General features: G+C 45.1%; 1 protein-coding gene across 1 annotated transcript; it reads right to left on the bottom strand.

The window, feature by feature from the left end:
- Window positions 1-5,667: 5,667 nt before the first annotated feature.
- Window positions 5,668-17,997, bottom strand: ACP6 (acid phosphatase 6, lysophosphatidic). The gene is made up of 10 exons (XM_074983483.1): window positions 17,443-17,997; window positions 13,280-13,408; window positions 13,062-13,192; window positions 12,452-12,531; window positions 11,321-11,408; window positions 9,519-9,651; window positions 7,979-8,079; window positions 7,195-7,290; window positions 6,156-6,321; window positions 5,668-5,839 (listed from the first exon to the last, which is right to left on the bottom strand). The coding sequence occupies exons 1-10, from the start codon at window positions 17,638-17,640 to the stop codon at window positions 5,699-5,701; spliced, it is 1,263 nt and encodes a 420-aa protein (XP_074839584.1). The 5' UTR covers window positions 17,641-17,997; the 3' UTR covers window positions 5,668-5,698.
- Between the last annotated feature and the right edge of the window lie 212 nt (window positions 17,998-18,209).

Below are 18,209 nucleotides of genomic sequence, written 5' to 3'. Positions count from 1 at the left end.
CTCTCTCATTTTTAATCTAATCCAATGGTGTCCTGTGAACTTCTGGTGACTGAAAAGCTTCACCTTGTTTGTTCCCTCCTTAGGGTGTCACAACCATGCTAGCTGCGAGCTGCGACTCCTTTTTGTATCTTATAAAAGGTACTGTATTGGCTGCCGTGTGCCTCTTCCGGGTCGCTTCTTCTGTGAACTTTTTTTAACTGGCTTGAGCAAAACTTGGTTGTTTCTTAGTTTGGCATTGTCTTAAAGGGACACACCTGAGCCCTGTAGATGGTATCTACAGCCACTTTCTTTAGCTGAGGGCTAGAAAATTGGTAAAGATGACTCCTGGATCAGTGGTTCTTGGTTTACAGAAAGACAAGTGTGTCTTTTGGACACAGCTTCATACCTTCTCCCAGCCGCAATCAGAAAGTCTCTGTCTTCACTGCCAAAGTGCCTCTGCCCAAAGGGCGACGCTCAGTGTTTGTCACACTGTGATGTTGAAGAGTGAGGTAGAGTCTCAGATTTCTGGGTTTGAGGTGAAGGGGAAGAATGAAGATAAATAGCAAAGGTGACAGATAAAACCTCAGTGGGCAGTTTTTTTTATCTAGCCAACCCTGCTGGGTAAATTGTTGCCTTGCTACTGTTTCATTGATCTCTCTCTAATTCCGTCGCTGCTTTTTCAGACCTTTCTGAGGATCTCAACAATCAAATTTTGTGTAAGATGCAGGGGCAAAGAGACTGGATGATAAAACATAGCCCTTTCTCCAGATTAAAGCCACCCTTTAGTCTCCAATTCTCTTCTTGGTTTGTCTGAAAGCATGAGAGAGAATTTATTCATACGAGCTTGGCTGCTTTTTCTTTTTAGTAACATGGGAGGGAATGTTCTGTTGCTCAAGTTATCTCATTTCAATTCTGTGCACAGCTAGGGGGAAGCCCAGAAAGTAATCACCTGGTGGTGGATGTCTGAAGCTTAATGGTAACATCCACTGCTGTATCACAAACACAGTAAATATTTGCAATATAGTAGACCCTTGCTAGCGCAGACTTGACTTAGGTGTTTTCATATTAATTCAAGTCAAGTCCACTTACCCTACATTGCCAGCCAGCTCAGGGGCTCCTGCCTTGTGGCTGCCTGTTGCTGCAGTGCCATGGGTGGAGAGGGGCAGGCACAGATGGAGCTGCCCAGGGCTCCTGCACCCGGGCAGGAACTGCTGCCACTGGAGCAGCTCCATGGCCAAGTCGCAATGCAGCAGGGGGGCAGCGGTGCACTGTGGTTGCTTCACATGGCTGGAGCAGGAGGTACCCTGTCTCACCCCTAATGCAGCCCCCGTCCCTCTCCCCTCAGCCTGCTAGGGGAGCTGGGTTGGAGCAGATTCTCCAGCCACACACTTCCCCAGCCAGGGAAATTTTGGGGATCTCCCCAACTGCCCTCACCTCCCATTTATACAAAATTTGATTTACACAGAGGTTGCCCAGGGTGTGTAAATCAAGGGTTTACTGTGCTTCAGGTAGTAAATTGTTGTATTGCAAATAATTTGTCTGTAAAGTTACACATGCAGTTCTCAGTATCAAGATCTAAAAGATAGTATATTCCCTGTACAAAACCATGTAAGGGGCTAGCTAAGCTACTCAAGAACTATGTAGTGAGGATCTGTATCATACTAAACTGAGAGGATTATTTGTACTTATGTCCTTTGGTAGTACCCACTAAGGCCAGGTCTACGCTAGGGGGCAATGTCAAGGTAAGATATTCAGCTACAGAGCTGAGGTCAGTGACCTTATATTGAGTTACTATGGCGTCTCCACTCTGGGAGGGAGTGTCAGTAGGAGAAACTTTCCTGCCAGCTTCGCTTATGCTTCCCATTCAGGTGAGGTATCGGAGTTGACAAGAGTGTAATCACTGGTCGATTTAGTGTGTCTTTACTAGACCTGCTGATTTGGCCCCCGGAGATTGATCCCTGACAACGCCTAGTATATGCAAGGCCCAAGTGATGTTTCTGAGGAACATTTGTAACATTCCATGTGCTGTTGAGATCTAACCTATACTGAATCAAAAGGTACTGGGACAGGTTATTGCCTGAGCAGCACCTGTGCCTAAGCCTAAATGTTTGGTAAGAATTTAAGTATCCACTTTGCTTCCTTTTCCTAATTACAAAGGTGACTTAGGCACAAATTATCTAGCTTTCTTACATTTAGCTTTGGTTCTGATAAACTCAAGGGCTGTAGGCCACAGACTGCAAATATACTGCATAAAAAAAACTTCAGTCATTAAGCCCAGCGCCCATAGTTTAAGCAAGAGCCTGCTTGTTCTGTCAGCAGAAAAGGGTGCACCTGATTAATTTTTACCATGTAAATCATGTCTAATGTAAATATCTTTATCCATGTGGAATTTTTGCATGTCACACATGCACTCAGTTTTTTGCCAAATCCATTCACTGTTCGGTGTTTCTTGAAGGGAGATGAATACATTTTTAAGACTACTCCAGGCAGAGTAGTACCATGGTCCGCTACATCAACTTTTAAAATTAAAAATATCTCCGCTCTCTCCAGCTGCTGGCCTGCTCCCTTCATTTCCCTCTCTCTCTCCTTGCTTTCAACAGCAAATCCTGCAGGTCCAAAGCCAGTTCGGAGAGATATATAATGTAGTTATTTTTATAGCACCTGTTTCAGACAGGACACTTCAATAGCTGGTGCGATATACTGTATTTTTGAACAATGAGAGTGTCTTTAATCATTAAAACTTTTAACTTTTATTATGTTGGTGCTGCAGACTACCTACCCACTCACTATCCACTTCTCTTCTAATGAAACTTCCATAACAAATTCTAAGACCTTCTCCCTACTAACTCCTCAGCATGGAAGTGAGTTCGTTACTTTGACCACTCATTGCTCACCAGCTTTCAATCAGCGGCACAAATGTTATTTTTCTTAAGTTTGAGGGGCTTCCAGTTTAAGAAACAAGGGAAAATGTCCAGTGTTGCACTGACAGGGAGATGCATTGCATGCCCTATATTAATTCGTATTACATAAAAGCTTAGTTTTATCTTTTTATAGACACTTCAGTTGATCATTTTAGATATGGCTTACCTGTTGGCTCTACTCGTCTAACCTTAGTCATATACTGCATGAACTGGAGGTGGTAGGATTTCTCTTTACTGATTCGTGCTGAGAGAAGCCTTGTTCTGGAACTGATTAATAAATATTACCTGTTTGCATAGGTACCTCAGCTACTGCAGATCATCAGATATCGAGTCATCTGTCCCTGAAGACTTAGTTTCTTAACTTCCTCCTCTGGCATTCCTGTCTCTTAAAAACTACGCTACTCTCCCACCAAATTATTTTTAGAACTATTTATTGTGTCTGTTGGTTTGGAAGGCACTATATAGACATTAGATATCTGTAGACATCTTGGACAAAGGCCCTGCACAGAGTGCCTTTGTACTGCTGCATCATTTCTGACTGAGTGTTGTGCAAAAGAATATTAGAACTAGTCACTGGCAATGAGCAAAAGAGGACAGCTTCCTTGGTTCTGTGGTAACCTTGTGCTTACACTAGAGCTGTCGTACTAAATTAGATCGGTGGTCCATTTAGTCCTTGTTACTTGTCTGACAATGGCCTGTGCCAGAAGCACCCCTTCATAGCATTAAGGAATAACCTGTGGCAAGGTAAATGGATCAGCTTAGAAACTGATTATTGATCTGAAGCATGAGGATTTTACATGCTTTCTCACACATTTTATCCTATCTCATGTGACCCATTCTTTTCACTTGCTCTAGAAACAGTGAATCGTTCAAAATGTGTGTGCCTCTGTGTCTTAGTGAGTTCTACAACTTGTTCACTGGATGGCATCTTATGAGGGTAAACAAACTAACTTTTTTTTTTTTTTTTACTTTGCCCAGGTCTTTAGTTAGTAGGTAGACTTCCTGTAATGTCCCACTATCACCTTTGCAAACATCCAAATCACTTTAATCTCCACATAAATGCACACGCATGGCTCTTCTAGGAACACACAGTCATGCTTGAACTCTTGCCCAGAGCTGAACACAAGTGTTCCAGATGAGAATGTGCCATTGGCATACGTATATGTTCAGAGCTAAGAGGTGTTGCTAGGGCTGTCAACTGCACTTAACACATGAGTGACTCAAAGCACTTTTTTTGTTTGAATGAGTTCAAATTGCACATTTCTGAAGCAAGACTCAGGCTAGGCTGAGAGAGGGACATAGCACCATGGGGTCACTGCTGCATCCATCTAGTGCCCTTGGTGAATCTGGATGGGTCAGAGGGTTGCAGCAAAATGCAGCCACCATGGGACAGCACTGAGTCTGCCCTGAGTGGCTGGCAAGTGGCAGGCCACCAGCCACAGGATGGGGGTGAGGGACAAAAAAGCCAAAACAAAATATTTAAATAAATGCTGCTGTTATTGCTTAACAATACCATTAAAATACTGACTAATGATTTGTAACCATTTGTCAACCAAAAAATTACTAGAGTTTGACTTTACTATTAATTTAGAACTTGGCAACATACATGTGCATTCAAATCATTCCTCCTAGGGTGCGCTTTGTCAGCACCGTGGTTGGTGAGTGCAGTTTAGTGACATATCTGAGGAAATTGCAGCTCACCTTCCTCAGACAGGAATTACCATAATACTGCTAGTCATGAATTACCACTGCACTACACTATTTAGTGCTTCTCTTTTAGGTGGGAAGGGATGGCACTGTGCACACATACTGAATTAGCTGCTTAGGAGAACTGTGTGTATAGCCAGATATGCTACATAAGTGCTCTGGGAACCTTAACAGCTGCACCTGATGAAGGGCCTGAATTTTACAAAATAATGAACAGGGGCTCTTTGGTACTGCATGCCTGCTAAGTGGGGTCCTAGCACTGCCACTTAAATCAACAGCACTTCAAGAGAAAACAACATATACCTGGCATGCTCTCAAGCTGCCATGACCCTTCCCAGTTTGTACAAGTATAGGCCAGAGTTGGTCACTAGACTTTCCTGTTAAATTCACCTAGGAGTATGTTCCCCTACTTAATCTTGGCCTGGTGTAGTTACATGCTCAAAGCAGGCAAATTTGCATGATGATGATGGTTGGCATGGGCCGAGCAGCCTTTTCGCAGGAAGCTAGGAGAGATCTGCATGGACTAGAGTAGTTGAATCCCAAGCAGCATGTGTGCATTAAGGTGAGATAAGGAAGGGCAGCTAGTTATGCTCTGCACAGAAGCTGGCATGGAGAGAATAAAGCAACAAACAGTCTATATTGCTTTCAACACAGAACACCCATGGAAACACTGTGCAGTGTCATCTTGAGAGGCAGGCTGCTGAATAACCAGCATGCTGTTGCTGTGAGAAACCACCACCTGCCTTCCATGTCCACAGCAGCAGAGCAGGCCAAGCTTCTGTCCTCCTTAGCTGTCTTCTGCCACCTTCATTGTGAGACAGGCTCTAAATGCTGTATTCTGACCCTAGTTCATACTGGCAGATGCATGACACGCAGATGGGAGGTGGAGTTATTCTGTATTTCACATGCTGCCGCCTCTCACTGCAAACGCGTGAATCAGCAGCAGCAGCGTGCGCCAGACCTGCAGAATCCTGCATATGGTATGAACAGGTCCAGTCGCCTTTCTAGTGACTCCTCTGGTGGCAACAGGAAGAAAAAAATTCCAACACCAAGGTTTGTAGGCAGATAATAGAATTTTATTTAAATACTATTCATGAGTGAGCTGGTGGTTTCTCCTCCAGCTGGGAGCAAAGGACGCTGTACTCCTCTGGACTTATTGCATGGTGGGATAGAGCATTTAGAAATTCCTCCAGGGGGCAGAGACCTGCTCTGCATCCTCTCACCACTTGCTCCTGCAGAGGCACAATGAAGTGGACACCCAGTTAACAAGTGACAAACCCTTGTGCTGTCAAGACACCACTTTATACAATTCCAAACAAGTGAAGTGGAGGCAGATGTTTAAGAACTTTGCCAAAGGCTACCTGACTCGGTGGCCAGCTCAGAAAGACAACAACTTTCCCACCTAGCCATTGTGTGCCTGAGTAGTGTGTGTTCCCTCTGGCAATGCAGTCAAAACCTGTCTCATTCCACTTCTTTGCATGCTAGAAATCAGCTGCAAGGCCCACTGGCTAGTCCACTTGAACTGCAGAGCCTCCATCGAGTCCTTACCTCTCCCTGGTAAGACAGATGTACAAACCACTCTTTGGACTGCTGATGCTGATACAGTTCCACTGTCACATCTGCAGCATAGGGTGGCCACTTGTGATCAAAGATCCCCAATGCTATCAACAGAGGGATGAGGGTAACATCATGAGCAGCATACAGGATGAGCTTTCTGCATGCAGGGGAGAGAGGAGAAAGAATAAAATAAACATTTTGCGTGTGTTTCTGGATGGAGATCTACCACCTGCATAGATTAACTTTTAAAACTCATAATGGTTACATACCTAGTATTTCCTTCACTTGTACACATTGCGGCTGCATTTAGATTCAGTCTGACTGTCAACAGCATGATGCAAATGAGGGCTTATGAAATTGCAAATGGCTGCTCATTTGCATACTCGCAGCAGAAAACAATCAGTGTAGGCATGGTTCTGCCCACAAAAAAAAAAAAAAAAAAAACACTCTTACCAGCCCCTTATTACTCATTTTTTCCAGGGATAAGAGGTTGGCGGTAGAGGGGGGTTTTTGCTGGCAGAACCACACCTGCACTGCTCATTTTCTGCTGCAAATAAGCAGCCACTTGCAATTTCATGAGCCCTCATTTGCATCACACTGCTGGCAGCAAGACTGAATCTAGATGCAGCCACAATATCTAACTGAATTGCCTCTTTACACATGCAGCCAGTGGGAACTGATATAGGCTGAACTTTTCTAATCCGGCACGCTCATCTGACCACATCCGTAACCTGGCATGATTTCAGTTAGCCAGAGGGACACTCATCACGGGTGTGGCCAAATTTCCTCTAGTCCCATAAAATTACAGCCACCAGTGCTGGCTCCTAGTGTTCTGTGCTATTATTTAGCTGTAATTTAGCCCAAAAGTCTTCTACGAGCCCAGGAAGCAGTGGAAGTGTTGGTAATGTGCTAGACAATATTGATCTTCCGTAGTGCAGCAAATTCTCTTGTTCATCACCAGTCATGTCCTGAGGGTGCCAGACTAGAGAGGTTGTCTAGTTATTACAAGTTGAATCATGTTGTTCTGTACCTGGCCTTTGTAGCAGGAGATGATGGAGTCACTGCTTTCATTATATTCTCACGCAGTGCATAGAGAAGAGGACCAACACTCATCTGGAGAACCTCTCTAGAACAGAGGGTATTGAAAATTAGCCAGAACAAAAAACCCTGTTATCCACACAATGAAAAAGTTTGAGAGCTCCTGAGCAAGCTTTTATTTCACTTTCCCATTTTATTAGCTCAGTTATATGAACACTCAACCTAGGGTTTGTGATCTGTAGTAGGGTGATGACTATATAGCTATCCTTCTCTTCTGTGTGGCTTGAGGGAAACAGGGAATCCTGAAACATTTTGTTTGAATGCAGCGTCAATATAGGAAAAGATTGAGACTCTCTGCCATAACAGAAGGGGAAGGCAACCTCACCACCTGACAAGAGCTGCTGTGTCATAGCTTTTTTTTTTTTTTAAAAAAAAAAAAAAAAAAGATGGTATCACCCTTTACAAACATTTGTGACAGGGTTGTGACATCAGCTGATTTATTCACAAATCCTGTGCTGCAGGCCTCGAAGGTGCCCTTCCCACTGGTCTCAACCCCTCTCTTCGTAGCCCTGCTGTGCAGGATAGGTGGTGCCCCATTGAGCTAACTCTGCCTGATGGAACTCCAATTCCATGTGGCTGGACTGACATCCTGCCAAGGGGATTCTTTGCTCATCCAGCCCTAGCCTCTCCTACTGGTACCTCCCCTGCTTCCCCCTTAAACCCAGCAAAGGGCACAACAGGCCTTCAGGCACAGGGCTTGAAGTAGCAGACATCACCTTGAATTGTTTTCCATCATGTAAAGTAGCGTATCTATGGATCGTTGTTCAATCATTTTCAGGAAGCTTTTCATCACGGGGCAGCTGGGCAAGTCATGTACCTGAAAAAATATAGGGTGCGTAACAACCAGTGGAAAGCCATTCAAAAGCAGGTACCCATATACATACTCACACCAACACCCAGGCTCTCATGGGCTAAGTTTCACAATCTGCACACTTCACAGGTCTGCACTGACTGCAGGAACCTAACTTGTGATGGGTGTTGCCATTGTTGGGGTTCTTTTCATATAAAGAGCTGGTCCTTATCCTAGTTAAAGCAAGCCACCCTGTAACACCTTAAAGATAAATACATTTATTTATTAGGTAAGACGCTTTTGTGGGTAAGACTCACTTCTTCTTAGCAAAGCTCCCTACCTAATAAATTTTATTAATCTTTAAGATGCTACAGGATGGCCTGGTTTTTTGCAAAGCTATAGACGTAACACGGCTGTCCCTCTGAGACTCCTTATCCCCGGCGTAAGGTCTACACACGTTTCTCCTTAAGCTTCCACTCACATAAACAGCACTAACTGAGCTCTTAACACCTGGGAAGGAGATCCAGAGCTATTCTGCTGACACCCAGACCAGGTGCATTCTAGTAGCACCAATGTAGGACAGGACTATAACAGCCTCTTCTCTTGAGACGAGGAACTTTGGGCAGAGACAGGATTCAGCCAAGTGAAAGCCCTGGAACTAGCCAATCTGAAGAGGAAGGTCTGTGTGAGTTAACAATGAAGGCAAGCCCCCAGAAAGCAGTAAATGTGAATCAGCTGTATTGTGGTGCAGCCTGGTGACAATGAGACCTGCCTGTAGGCCCAGTTCTTGGCATGCTGATTAGAGCTAGGTAAATAACAATAAGAGAAAACTCTGCAAATATACAAGCCAATATTTGAATTATTTACGTAAGCAGAGTGAAGGAAGAAATATTTATTGAATAACTTATCAGAAGTTGGGGAGTACTTGATATTTAAATAAATTTTCTATTCTGTAACCACATGTGCCCCGCAATGCTCTGAACCTTGCAGAATTATGCTTCATATTAAGACAATCTTCCTCAAACTGCCACTTGCTAAGGGCTGGTTTCCACTAGGGGAGAAAAATCAACCCAAGATATGCAACTCCAACTATGAGAATAGGGTGGCTGTACCTTAGGTCAACTTTTTCATGTGTCCTCACAGCAGGAGGTTGATGGGAGAAACTTCCCTTACTCCTTGTGACTGTGAGGAGTATCAGGGTTGATGGGAACACCCTCAACATTCGGTTTAGCATGTCCCTACGATACATGCTAAATCAAAGCCTGGAAGATCGACCTCCATGTGTAGGCATACTGCAACGGCTGCATCCAGCTGACTGGGCTGCACAGGTATATGCCTGTAGAACACCATTGACTTCAGGGGGCTCTGAACACTCAGGGGCTGGATCAGTTTGCAGTACAGGGGCCTGAAGCAAGAACCATCCTAAGTTGATTCTATGACATCACTGCAATGACGTTCAGTCTCACCTGCTCAGCAAAAATGTTGTCAAGCAGAAGAAAAAAATCCACAGTCTTCTCGTTTTCTATCCCCACTGCCTCTCGAATCATCTTCAGATCATCAGCGATGCCTGGCTGCAACAAGACACTTTCCATTTTACCCCTGTCAAGGAACAGGAAGCTTTTTAGCTCCTCAGGCATGCTAGAGAAACATGATAGCTGCAAGAGAGCCTCCCTCCTGGGTGGGTAGGGCTGTCTTCCAGGACTGAGAGAGAGATTAGAATGGAAACAGCTCAGTGCTGGATGGGGTCCCAGTGTTTGGAATGCTGACAGTGTAAGTGACAGATTCTCAGGGCCTGAGCTGATGCCAGGACTTTAGATTTGTCATTAGAACTCTAAGCTGGGGATGCGGGGAGGAGATGAGAATTCCAAGGAGGAAATCTACCCAAGACCCAAGCATTTCAAATGGAAAGGACACATTTACCCATGAGTACGTATCAATTAGTAGCCCGTGTCACAACAGAATTCAGTCCACCTGCACTGCCAGGGACCATTCCTTTGCCAAGCTCGCCTCACAGGGAAAGAGCAGTGAAAAAACTCTGAAGTGACTTCTACCTTTGTCGTACGGGCAATGCAGAGAGATGCAGAATCCCCTTCTTTCCAATTGCTTTTAAACTTTGCCAAACTTTAACCCTTTGGGCTGTGAATGCCCAACCTAGATCTTTGCCTCATGCTAAAGGCAGGAGTTACAGCAAAAACTCTTCAGCCATTTCCCAGAACTAGATTAGGAAAAAACAGCTTTATTGAAAGTGGGGGGGAAGGGGGGTAGTCTGACCATTTCTTCCAGCAGGTCTAGCACCTCCCCGCACTGGAGCAGGGATATGAAATTCAACAGTCCTTTGAGTTGGGAAGATGTTTTGCTGTCTCCTAGAAACTCCATCCCTATTTGGCAATCTTCCAAAATTTTACACACATGCAATTGTTCAGTGCTTGCTTCTTAGTTTTGTGAATGGTCTGACTACAGTGTGCCAAGTTCTCAGACCTCACTGAGCTGCTTGCAGCAGTCAGCCTGCTTGCCTGTCCACTCCTTACTCCGAGTCCCGTCAAAATACACTCTGCACTGCAAAGCCAAGCATTCAGTTATTATATACCTGAATTAAGGTTGCCTCTTTCTCTGTGTGACAAAAGTTTGTGTCATGCAATACAAGACAAGCATGGTATATATATACAAAAGGGACAGCTAGATAGCACTGACAACCTTAATTTTGGCATATATTAACTTGAGTGCCTGACTTTGCAACCTTAATGTTCTTCTCATGTAGATTTTTTCATAAGAAAAATTTTAAATCCTCAGATAAAAACTTTTTTAAAAGAGATGCTAAGCCTTAACTCCAATCAGGTAGACTAAAAATATTACACAGATGTTGTAATGATCCCAGAACAAAACACTATACACCCTGGGCACTCAGAGACAGGTTTAAATTTAAAATAAATCCAAGCACGTGAAAGAATCAAACTGCACAGTTAAGGCTCCCAAGACAACTTAACTCTGAGACATGCCACGCTATAACCATGCAATTATGATTTGTGCACAAGTGCTTGCAGTGATCAAATGAAACTGATCTTTCAAGATACATTAAAATTTTTTCCCATAGAGTGGAAAGAATATAGTAGCGTCTGCCACTAACAGTTTATGCAATTCCACAGAGACAAGGAGTACTGCTATTATGATGGGAAGAATTTGGTGAATGAGGAAAATACAGTGCTTTAAGTTATTAACAGTAATGTGCCACTATGGTTACCTCCTAGGGGGCTACGTGACTGGACATTACCTGCTCAAGTGTTTCAGGCGCTGACAGTTCTGGTAATTGGGGTAGAGGATTTCAGCGCTTGCTTCATCAGTGACAATAGTGACAGGCCCTGTAGAATGGACAAGAGCAGGCTCCTGTTAGCCGTCATACGAGGTGAACCCAGCTGGGCTAGATTTCCTTTCACTGATACAGAAACACAGAACTGGGCCTTTGGGCAAGATCATCCCCCAATATAGTCAGTTTCCTTGTGCAAGGAAAACAAGACTTGTACCCTTATTCTCATGTCTTCCCAAAGCTCTGCCTGATTCTATTCTAAGTTAAGCATCACTTACTTGGTTGTAGCACCTATAGACCATCCATGTTCAGGTCTTGTGCCAGGCCATTCATAACTGGCAATTTCTGTCCCGAGGTGTTTATTACTGCAGGAATCTTACCTGAGCCATGATGTATGTGTATATATAGCACTTCCTACTGCTTAGCATTACTGTGTACTACAAAACATATCCCTCCTTGTAGCCCACCAAGACGGCTTTGATCTGTCACTTTGCTGCTTCCAGTGCATTCAGTCCCAGGAGCAAGAGCAAATGAGATGTTCTCCAGTCATAGCTCTGAGATCTGCTTCCTGTGATATCAGCCTGACATTAGTGGGGTTCAGGGTGCAGGTGAAGATGTTTCTGGATGATCAAACTTTTAACAGGCCTCAGAGCTCTGAGGGGGAGAAAGCTCTGATCTCCCCTCTAAGGCTATGTCTACAGGGTAGGACTTTTTGAAATACTTTATGCAATTTGCATCCTGCAAATTGCATAAATTATTTCAAAATACCCTATTCCAAATGTTCCGTTACTCCTCGTATGGTGAGGGGTACTGGAACTGGAACAGTGCCCCTGAAATAGCAGCGCTGTGAAAAGCCATAGTGCTGCTATTTCAGCAAACCTTTGTATCTTGAAATAATGCCTGCAGTGTAGACATTGCCTAAGAGACATTTCAGATGTGACGATATAAAGGACAAACTGACAACTCATGTACTGGACAGGAAATTCCAGATGGAGGGATGGGGAGACACCAATCTGGGAACCAGAGCAGATGAACTGTGCAAAAGATAATCTAGGATAGATAGAGGGTGGGAAACACATCAGTCAGAACCTCACATACCTTCTTTATGCTGCTGAAACAATCCAGCCAGCAGACACCGTGTGGACTCCAGATTGCGAACAATATTAGTGGAGCGGACACTGAAAGACAGAAGGTAGCTTGTGAAAGAGACTGGCATGATCTCCCTTCTTTAAACAAGGCCACATCCGAGAACGACTTGTTGGACATAGGAACATGCGCTCACATAAATCAGTAGCTCCAGATATCTACTGTCAACATTAGCATCACTGAAATGGCAATTTGGACACCTGAACACGAATGCATGCAGTGGTTCTCAAACTTTGTAGTGCTGACTCCTTTCACATAGCAGGCCTGAGCGTGACCCCATCTTGTAATTTAAAACACTTTTATAATTAACACTGTTACAAATGCTGGCGGTGAAGCAGGGTATGGGACTAGTGGCTGACAGCTTGCAACAGCCTCCTAATGCAATAACCTCATGACCCTCCCCCACAGATTTGAAAATTCCTGTACTGGCTATGTGGAGGTGTCAGAGGCCTGCGATGAGCAGGGTGACGCACGGTGGGAAGGATCATGCAGTCAGGGAACCTCCATCCAAGAAGTAAAAGAGGGCCCTGGGGGACTCATGCAGGAGTTTTCAGAAACTCACAAGACCTCAGCAGGTTTGAACACTGGAGACAGAAAATTAATCTTCTCTATGTAGCTCCTCCTCAGCCGTTCCCCCAGGGCAAACATCTGCTGCATCCCCACTGCAGTCAGCTGCCCAGCAATGACACCACCCTGGGGAGAGAAACAGAGTCACATTCAGTGCATGTGAAGAGACAAGTCTCGCAATGGGAACCTGATCAACAGGAAAGAATTTCTCACCTTCAGCGTGATCTTTTTGTATTGATCTTCATAGGGAGAGTGGGGTTTTGGCCCACCAGACAGGTCAGTTACTTTGTAATCCAACTGAGTTTGAGCAGGGACTTCTAACAGAGCTGGATGCCACTCCACCTGTTGTGAAAAAACACAAGAGAAATGATTCGGTAGAAAACAGTAATCCTCAGGGGATCAGCGCTACTCTGGGCTATATCAATGCCTGGGAGAACACCTTGCCCTACCTCTGCAGCAGCAAGACAAGACCACACGATATGCAGTACATGTCTCCAGCACTGCCTGTTACATAACATGGCATCTTGGACTGAATTTGCTAAGACACCAGCGACCCTCTGTTACTGCACCATCGCCTCGGTATTGCTTTTGGACACTCCAGCACTGAGACAGCTGTCCCTCTCTAGCAGCTGAAGAAGTAACTGGAGATGACACAAGCTACTGAATTTCTTCTTGAGCTACATAGTAGAGCAAATACTGTCAGATTCAAGAGGGCACAGTCAGAGCCCATGAAAAGCTGCATCACTCACAACAACGCCCAGGCAGATGCGGTCAGGTGGTACCAGCTCACAGGAGCAGCCTGCACAGCAAGTGCTTAATGCCTGGTGTGTCTGAGTACTGGGAGTTGAGCATGTCATTCGAGAAACAAGTGGAAAAGGTTCTGCTACTTCAGTGGCAGGGAGCATCTGTACTGCTACTGTGGCGCTGGCAATTAATGGAGCAGACTCCAGAAGGAACCTGTACTCTGGAATCTGAAGACTCTCCCAGCCAGATTTCTCACCAAACATTACATTCCCTGTGTTGTATTCAGTGCAACAGCCAGCTGTTACCAGAAATTTAAAAGGCAAAAGCTGGATCTAGCCAATTTTTGTTCCCAAAACACAAGGTCTTATCCCGGGATGAGCTTCACATCACTGAAAAAGTCATTTAGTTATTCTTTAAAGTGCTACATTTCTGCTGTTTTGTTTTGCCAGAGTACAGACTAACATCGCTACCTCTCTGTTACTATTCAACTGCCTTATCCTGGTTACTCTGTTGAAAGGTACACTCCAGTGACAATGCTCCTGAAAAAAAAAAACCAGAGGCATCTAGACAAAAATGGCCCACAAACCCCAAATCTTTACCCTAGATCTACCCATTTTTTTTCTCTCAGCCCTAAATTTATACCACCTACAGCAGAAAACAGAAGACAATACGCATTGCACCAATATAAAGAAAGTGTGGACCTTGGGCAACAAAATCTTGGATCTTACTGGCATTTGGAAAAGATCATTCCAAGTGGCTTTGTGCACTGAAACAGATACATGTCTTTTCTACAGTAACAATGCATAGTTACATATGTTTGAGCAAATGTAACATTGTAGTTGGATCTCTGATCATGTAACATGACAGTATTTAAGCTGGAAATGTGACAGACACCTTCTTGAGAGTGTCAGATGCCAAACACAATTTTATATCGGATACCGAGTGTGACTAACAGATAGGACATCAGCAGCTTCTCAGTGCACAAAAGTGAATTTATAGTACTTCCATGTAGTTAAACTAGTGAGCATAATTATGTGTACTTACACAGTAATAGAAGATCTAGTTCTGCCCTCAGCTATGCACCCACACTGACTTGAACAGAACACATTTGGGCAGTTAATATTAACTACATTTTAAATTACTGTATTAGAACCTTGCTAAACTGCAACTTCCTAATTCCTGTATTTAAATAAATGGTGTGAACCTTCTTCTCAGCAAAGATTTAACAGCAGACTCCTGTAATGAGGTTTCATATTGCCAAGACTTCATTACTTTTGCACATTATTAGAGAGCATGTTTACTAGTACACCATGTTGTATAAATAATGAAAATTAAACTACAGCTGTCACAATAAATGACTAGAGAACACTGCAATGAAATAGCTTTGTTATTCTGTTCACTTCCTAATTAAAAAAAATATCAGTGCTTGGTAATGGGACTCCCTGTTGTCACACCAAATGAGCAAGCCTTTATGGTACTGTTAACTGCATCTAACTTTAATTAATTACTATTTTATCCAATATTGCTACTTTTTCCAGGATGGTAGCCTAACAATTCTGACTCCCTTTATCCTGCCTCGATTTGTGTAAAAGACCATTTGAATCAGACATCTCTCATCCCTGCTTTAAAGACAGCCATTACGCCACCCCTTGTTAACTTACCTACCAAAGCAACAAATCTGATAGCTGGCTAGGTCATGGCCACATTTGGAACCAAATACTCACAGTTGCACAAAACATACTAACATCAAATATGATTTGACGAACACTAGGCTGGCTTCATTTATTGTCTACATAAACAGTAAAAACCTAAGGTGGAGGGGCAAAACCAGATAGGTTCAGACAGGCTCCATACACCACTTCCAAGGAGCTGGCAGATGCACCAAGTCTGAATCCCTGAAAGTACAAATGTCACTGAAGCAGGGCCCTGACTATGTCTGGGTTGTGAAGTGCCATTAGATTTTAGGTACAAGCTGTTACTTAGGAACTGCAGGTGTTCTCTGTACAAAGAGCAACCCAACCTCATAAAAAGATCCAAAGGCATGCTAGTCTTTTGGGGGTATTTAGGATTTAGAATGGTTTAATGAGACATCCAAAACAAAGAAACAAAAATGGACTCTAGGCCAGAAAAAAAAAAAGGAGATACACATCTCATAGAGCTGGAAGAGCCCTCAGGAGGTCATTGAGCCGAGTCCCCTGCCCTCTTGGCAGGACCACACACCATCCCCTCCCGCATTTTGCCCAGATCCCTAAATGGCCCTCTCAAGGGCTAAGCTTGCAACCCTGGGTTTAGCAGGCCAGTGCTCAAACCACTGAGCTAACCTTCCCCTCCACCACAGGACCGGCACCAATGCACAGTGTTGCATGCCAGAACCACTCCCTTCACCAAGACAAAGGACTGCCACCTATTCACTTTGACAAACACACTCTATTCAATATATCCTCTCCATTTGCTAAAGCACATTGCCACTTCCCTGAAGGATAACTGCTCATTCCTTATAAATAAGTGTAAAGCACACAGCGTGGAGAGAGGTAAGGGAGGAGGTGTTACAGGGCAATTTTACTTCTAACACTTATTATGCATAGTAATTGGTTTTGAGTTGGGGGAGAAAACAATTAAGTGGATTGAGCAGTGGATTCTCCTGCTCTTCTCCCCAAACTTTATTACATCACAGGGAACTAGATTTTTCTAATGCACGGGCACTGAATGTAAGGGCCATATCTGGGAAGCCAGCATGGCCTAACAGTGGTTCTCAAACATGTTTTGTGGAGCACTTGAAAAATACTGAGGGTCTTGGTGGAACACTTAATGATTTTTCCAAATACCTCTCCCCTCTGCCACAGACACCACACTGGGCTAGGAAAGAAGGGGGTTTCTTCCTCTCTCTCCTGCCATGACAGTACAGCTCCAATAATTAGGTGGAGAGCCCTTCCTGCTTTCAAATTCAGCCACCCAGGTGCTCACATGAAAGTGAGCTACAGGCAGACCATCTGAATAGAGCTTATGGACCACTGGTTGTCCATGTACCACAGTGAGAACCTCTCGCTTAATAGATTGAGTCAGGAGACCTGACCTCTAGTCCTAACTCTGCTTGCAAGGAGACCATAGTGCCTCAGCTTCCCTACCTGTTAAATGGGGATAATGATGGCTGCTTGGTTAAAATAGGTTGAAATCTAGTAATAAAAGAGTAGTGCCATAAAAAGGTAAAACTTGGGAACCAAAATAGCATTGGGTTCAGAAGGATTCCAATGCTAGATCTAAATGATGCTGCGCCTCTTGTCCATCTGTCAGTGTCCAGATTTCACTACTGCATTGTCATCACATATACTTGTTTGTAAATATGGTACAAACAACAGGAATTTCACAGTTGAATCTGAGACAGTGGCTCAGCTGTATCAGGAAAAGTCAGAACTCCCATTTTAGCACAGCAGTACTTGTCAGTCCATACTACAACACAGGAACAAAACTTAGCCAAATTCAGATTTTACTTGTAGTCAACCTTTAAACAACACTACCAGGCCTCCTTGTTTTGCTCCCCTGCTCTGGGACACACCCTGCAGGTAGGCTCCCTCTGCCCCCAGGCTACAGGGACGGCAGCTGCTCAGATCAGCAGCATCCAGTAGTCCTCTCACCTGCTCTTGTTTCGGGACAGGTCTTAGAGGAGTGCGAGCTCCATGCCGAAATAACACCTGGACCAACTTCAGCTCCAGCTGTTGGCTGTCGCGGCTAACCTCAGTTTTGTTCTTTTGCAGCTCGGCCAGGGCTCCCCACTTCCGATGCAGGCAGAGCCCCAGGATGCCCACGAGACCCACGCGAGCCCAGACCGCCATTGCCCCACTCCCGGAGGCTGCTTGCAGATAAGCCCGGTGCAGTGCCAGCCCCGGGGGAGGCGCGGCTGCACAAACCCAGGTGGTGGGGGGAGCGGACGGCAAGTGTGATAAACCAGGCGCTTTTCGGGGGGGGCGGGGAATTGCGCGTGTAAGACAAAGTCCCTAACGCGGGGGCGCCTGCCCCCGGGGGAAAGTGGGAAGTTGCGGCCCCCCGTTTGCAGCACCGCAGGCGGGGCGGGCTCAGCCCAGCTCGGCCTCCCTCCGCGCCGGGCGGGGCGGGACGAGCGGAAGCAGAGCCCGGCCGCAAAAGGTCACATTGCAGCGGCGACTGTTGCAGCAGCAGCAGCGCCCCTCCCCGCGCGGGGCAAGGAGCAAGCTCAGCCGCGGCGCTCCCCGCTGGGATCACGTCATCAGCCCCGCCCCGGAGAAGAACGCCGCCACGCCTAGGATTGTGGGAAATGCGTTTTCCCACCAGCCTGATCCCAAGCTGGCAGGCCGCGGGGGACCACAACTCCCAGGAGGCAGCGCGGCGAGGGGGCGGGGCACCCCTCCCGCAGGCCTTCGATGTG

This window comes from Carettochelys insculpta, chromosome 1 (genome assembly GCF_033958435.1).
Source record: "Carettochelys insculpta isolate YL-2023 chromosome 1, ASM3395843v1, whole genome shotgun sequence".
NCBI classification, from domain to species: Eukaryota; Metazoa; Chordata; order Testudines; family Carettochelyidae; genus Carettochelys; species Carettochelys insculpta.
This window is presented reverse-complemented; position numbering and strand designations above follow the sequence as displayed.

Excerpts from the sequence above, each read along its gene's own strand:
- ACP6 (XM_074983483.1), bottom strand. The coding sequence starts at position 17,640 with ATGGCGGTCTGGGCTCGCGTGGGTCTCGTGGGCATCCTGGGGCTCTGC. Across the intron at positions 8,080-9,518 it reads ACAACATTTTTGCTGAGCAG|GTACATGACTTGCCCAGCTG; the intron begins GTGAGACTGAAC and ends ATATTTTTTCAG. Across the intron at positions 6,322-7,194 it reads TCTCCTGCTACAAAGGCCAG|AAAGCTCATCCTGTATGCTG; the intron begins GTACAGAACAAC and ends CCCTGCATGCAG.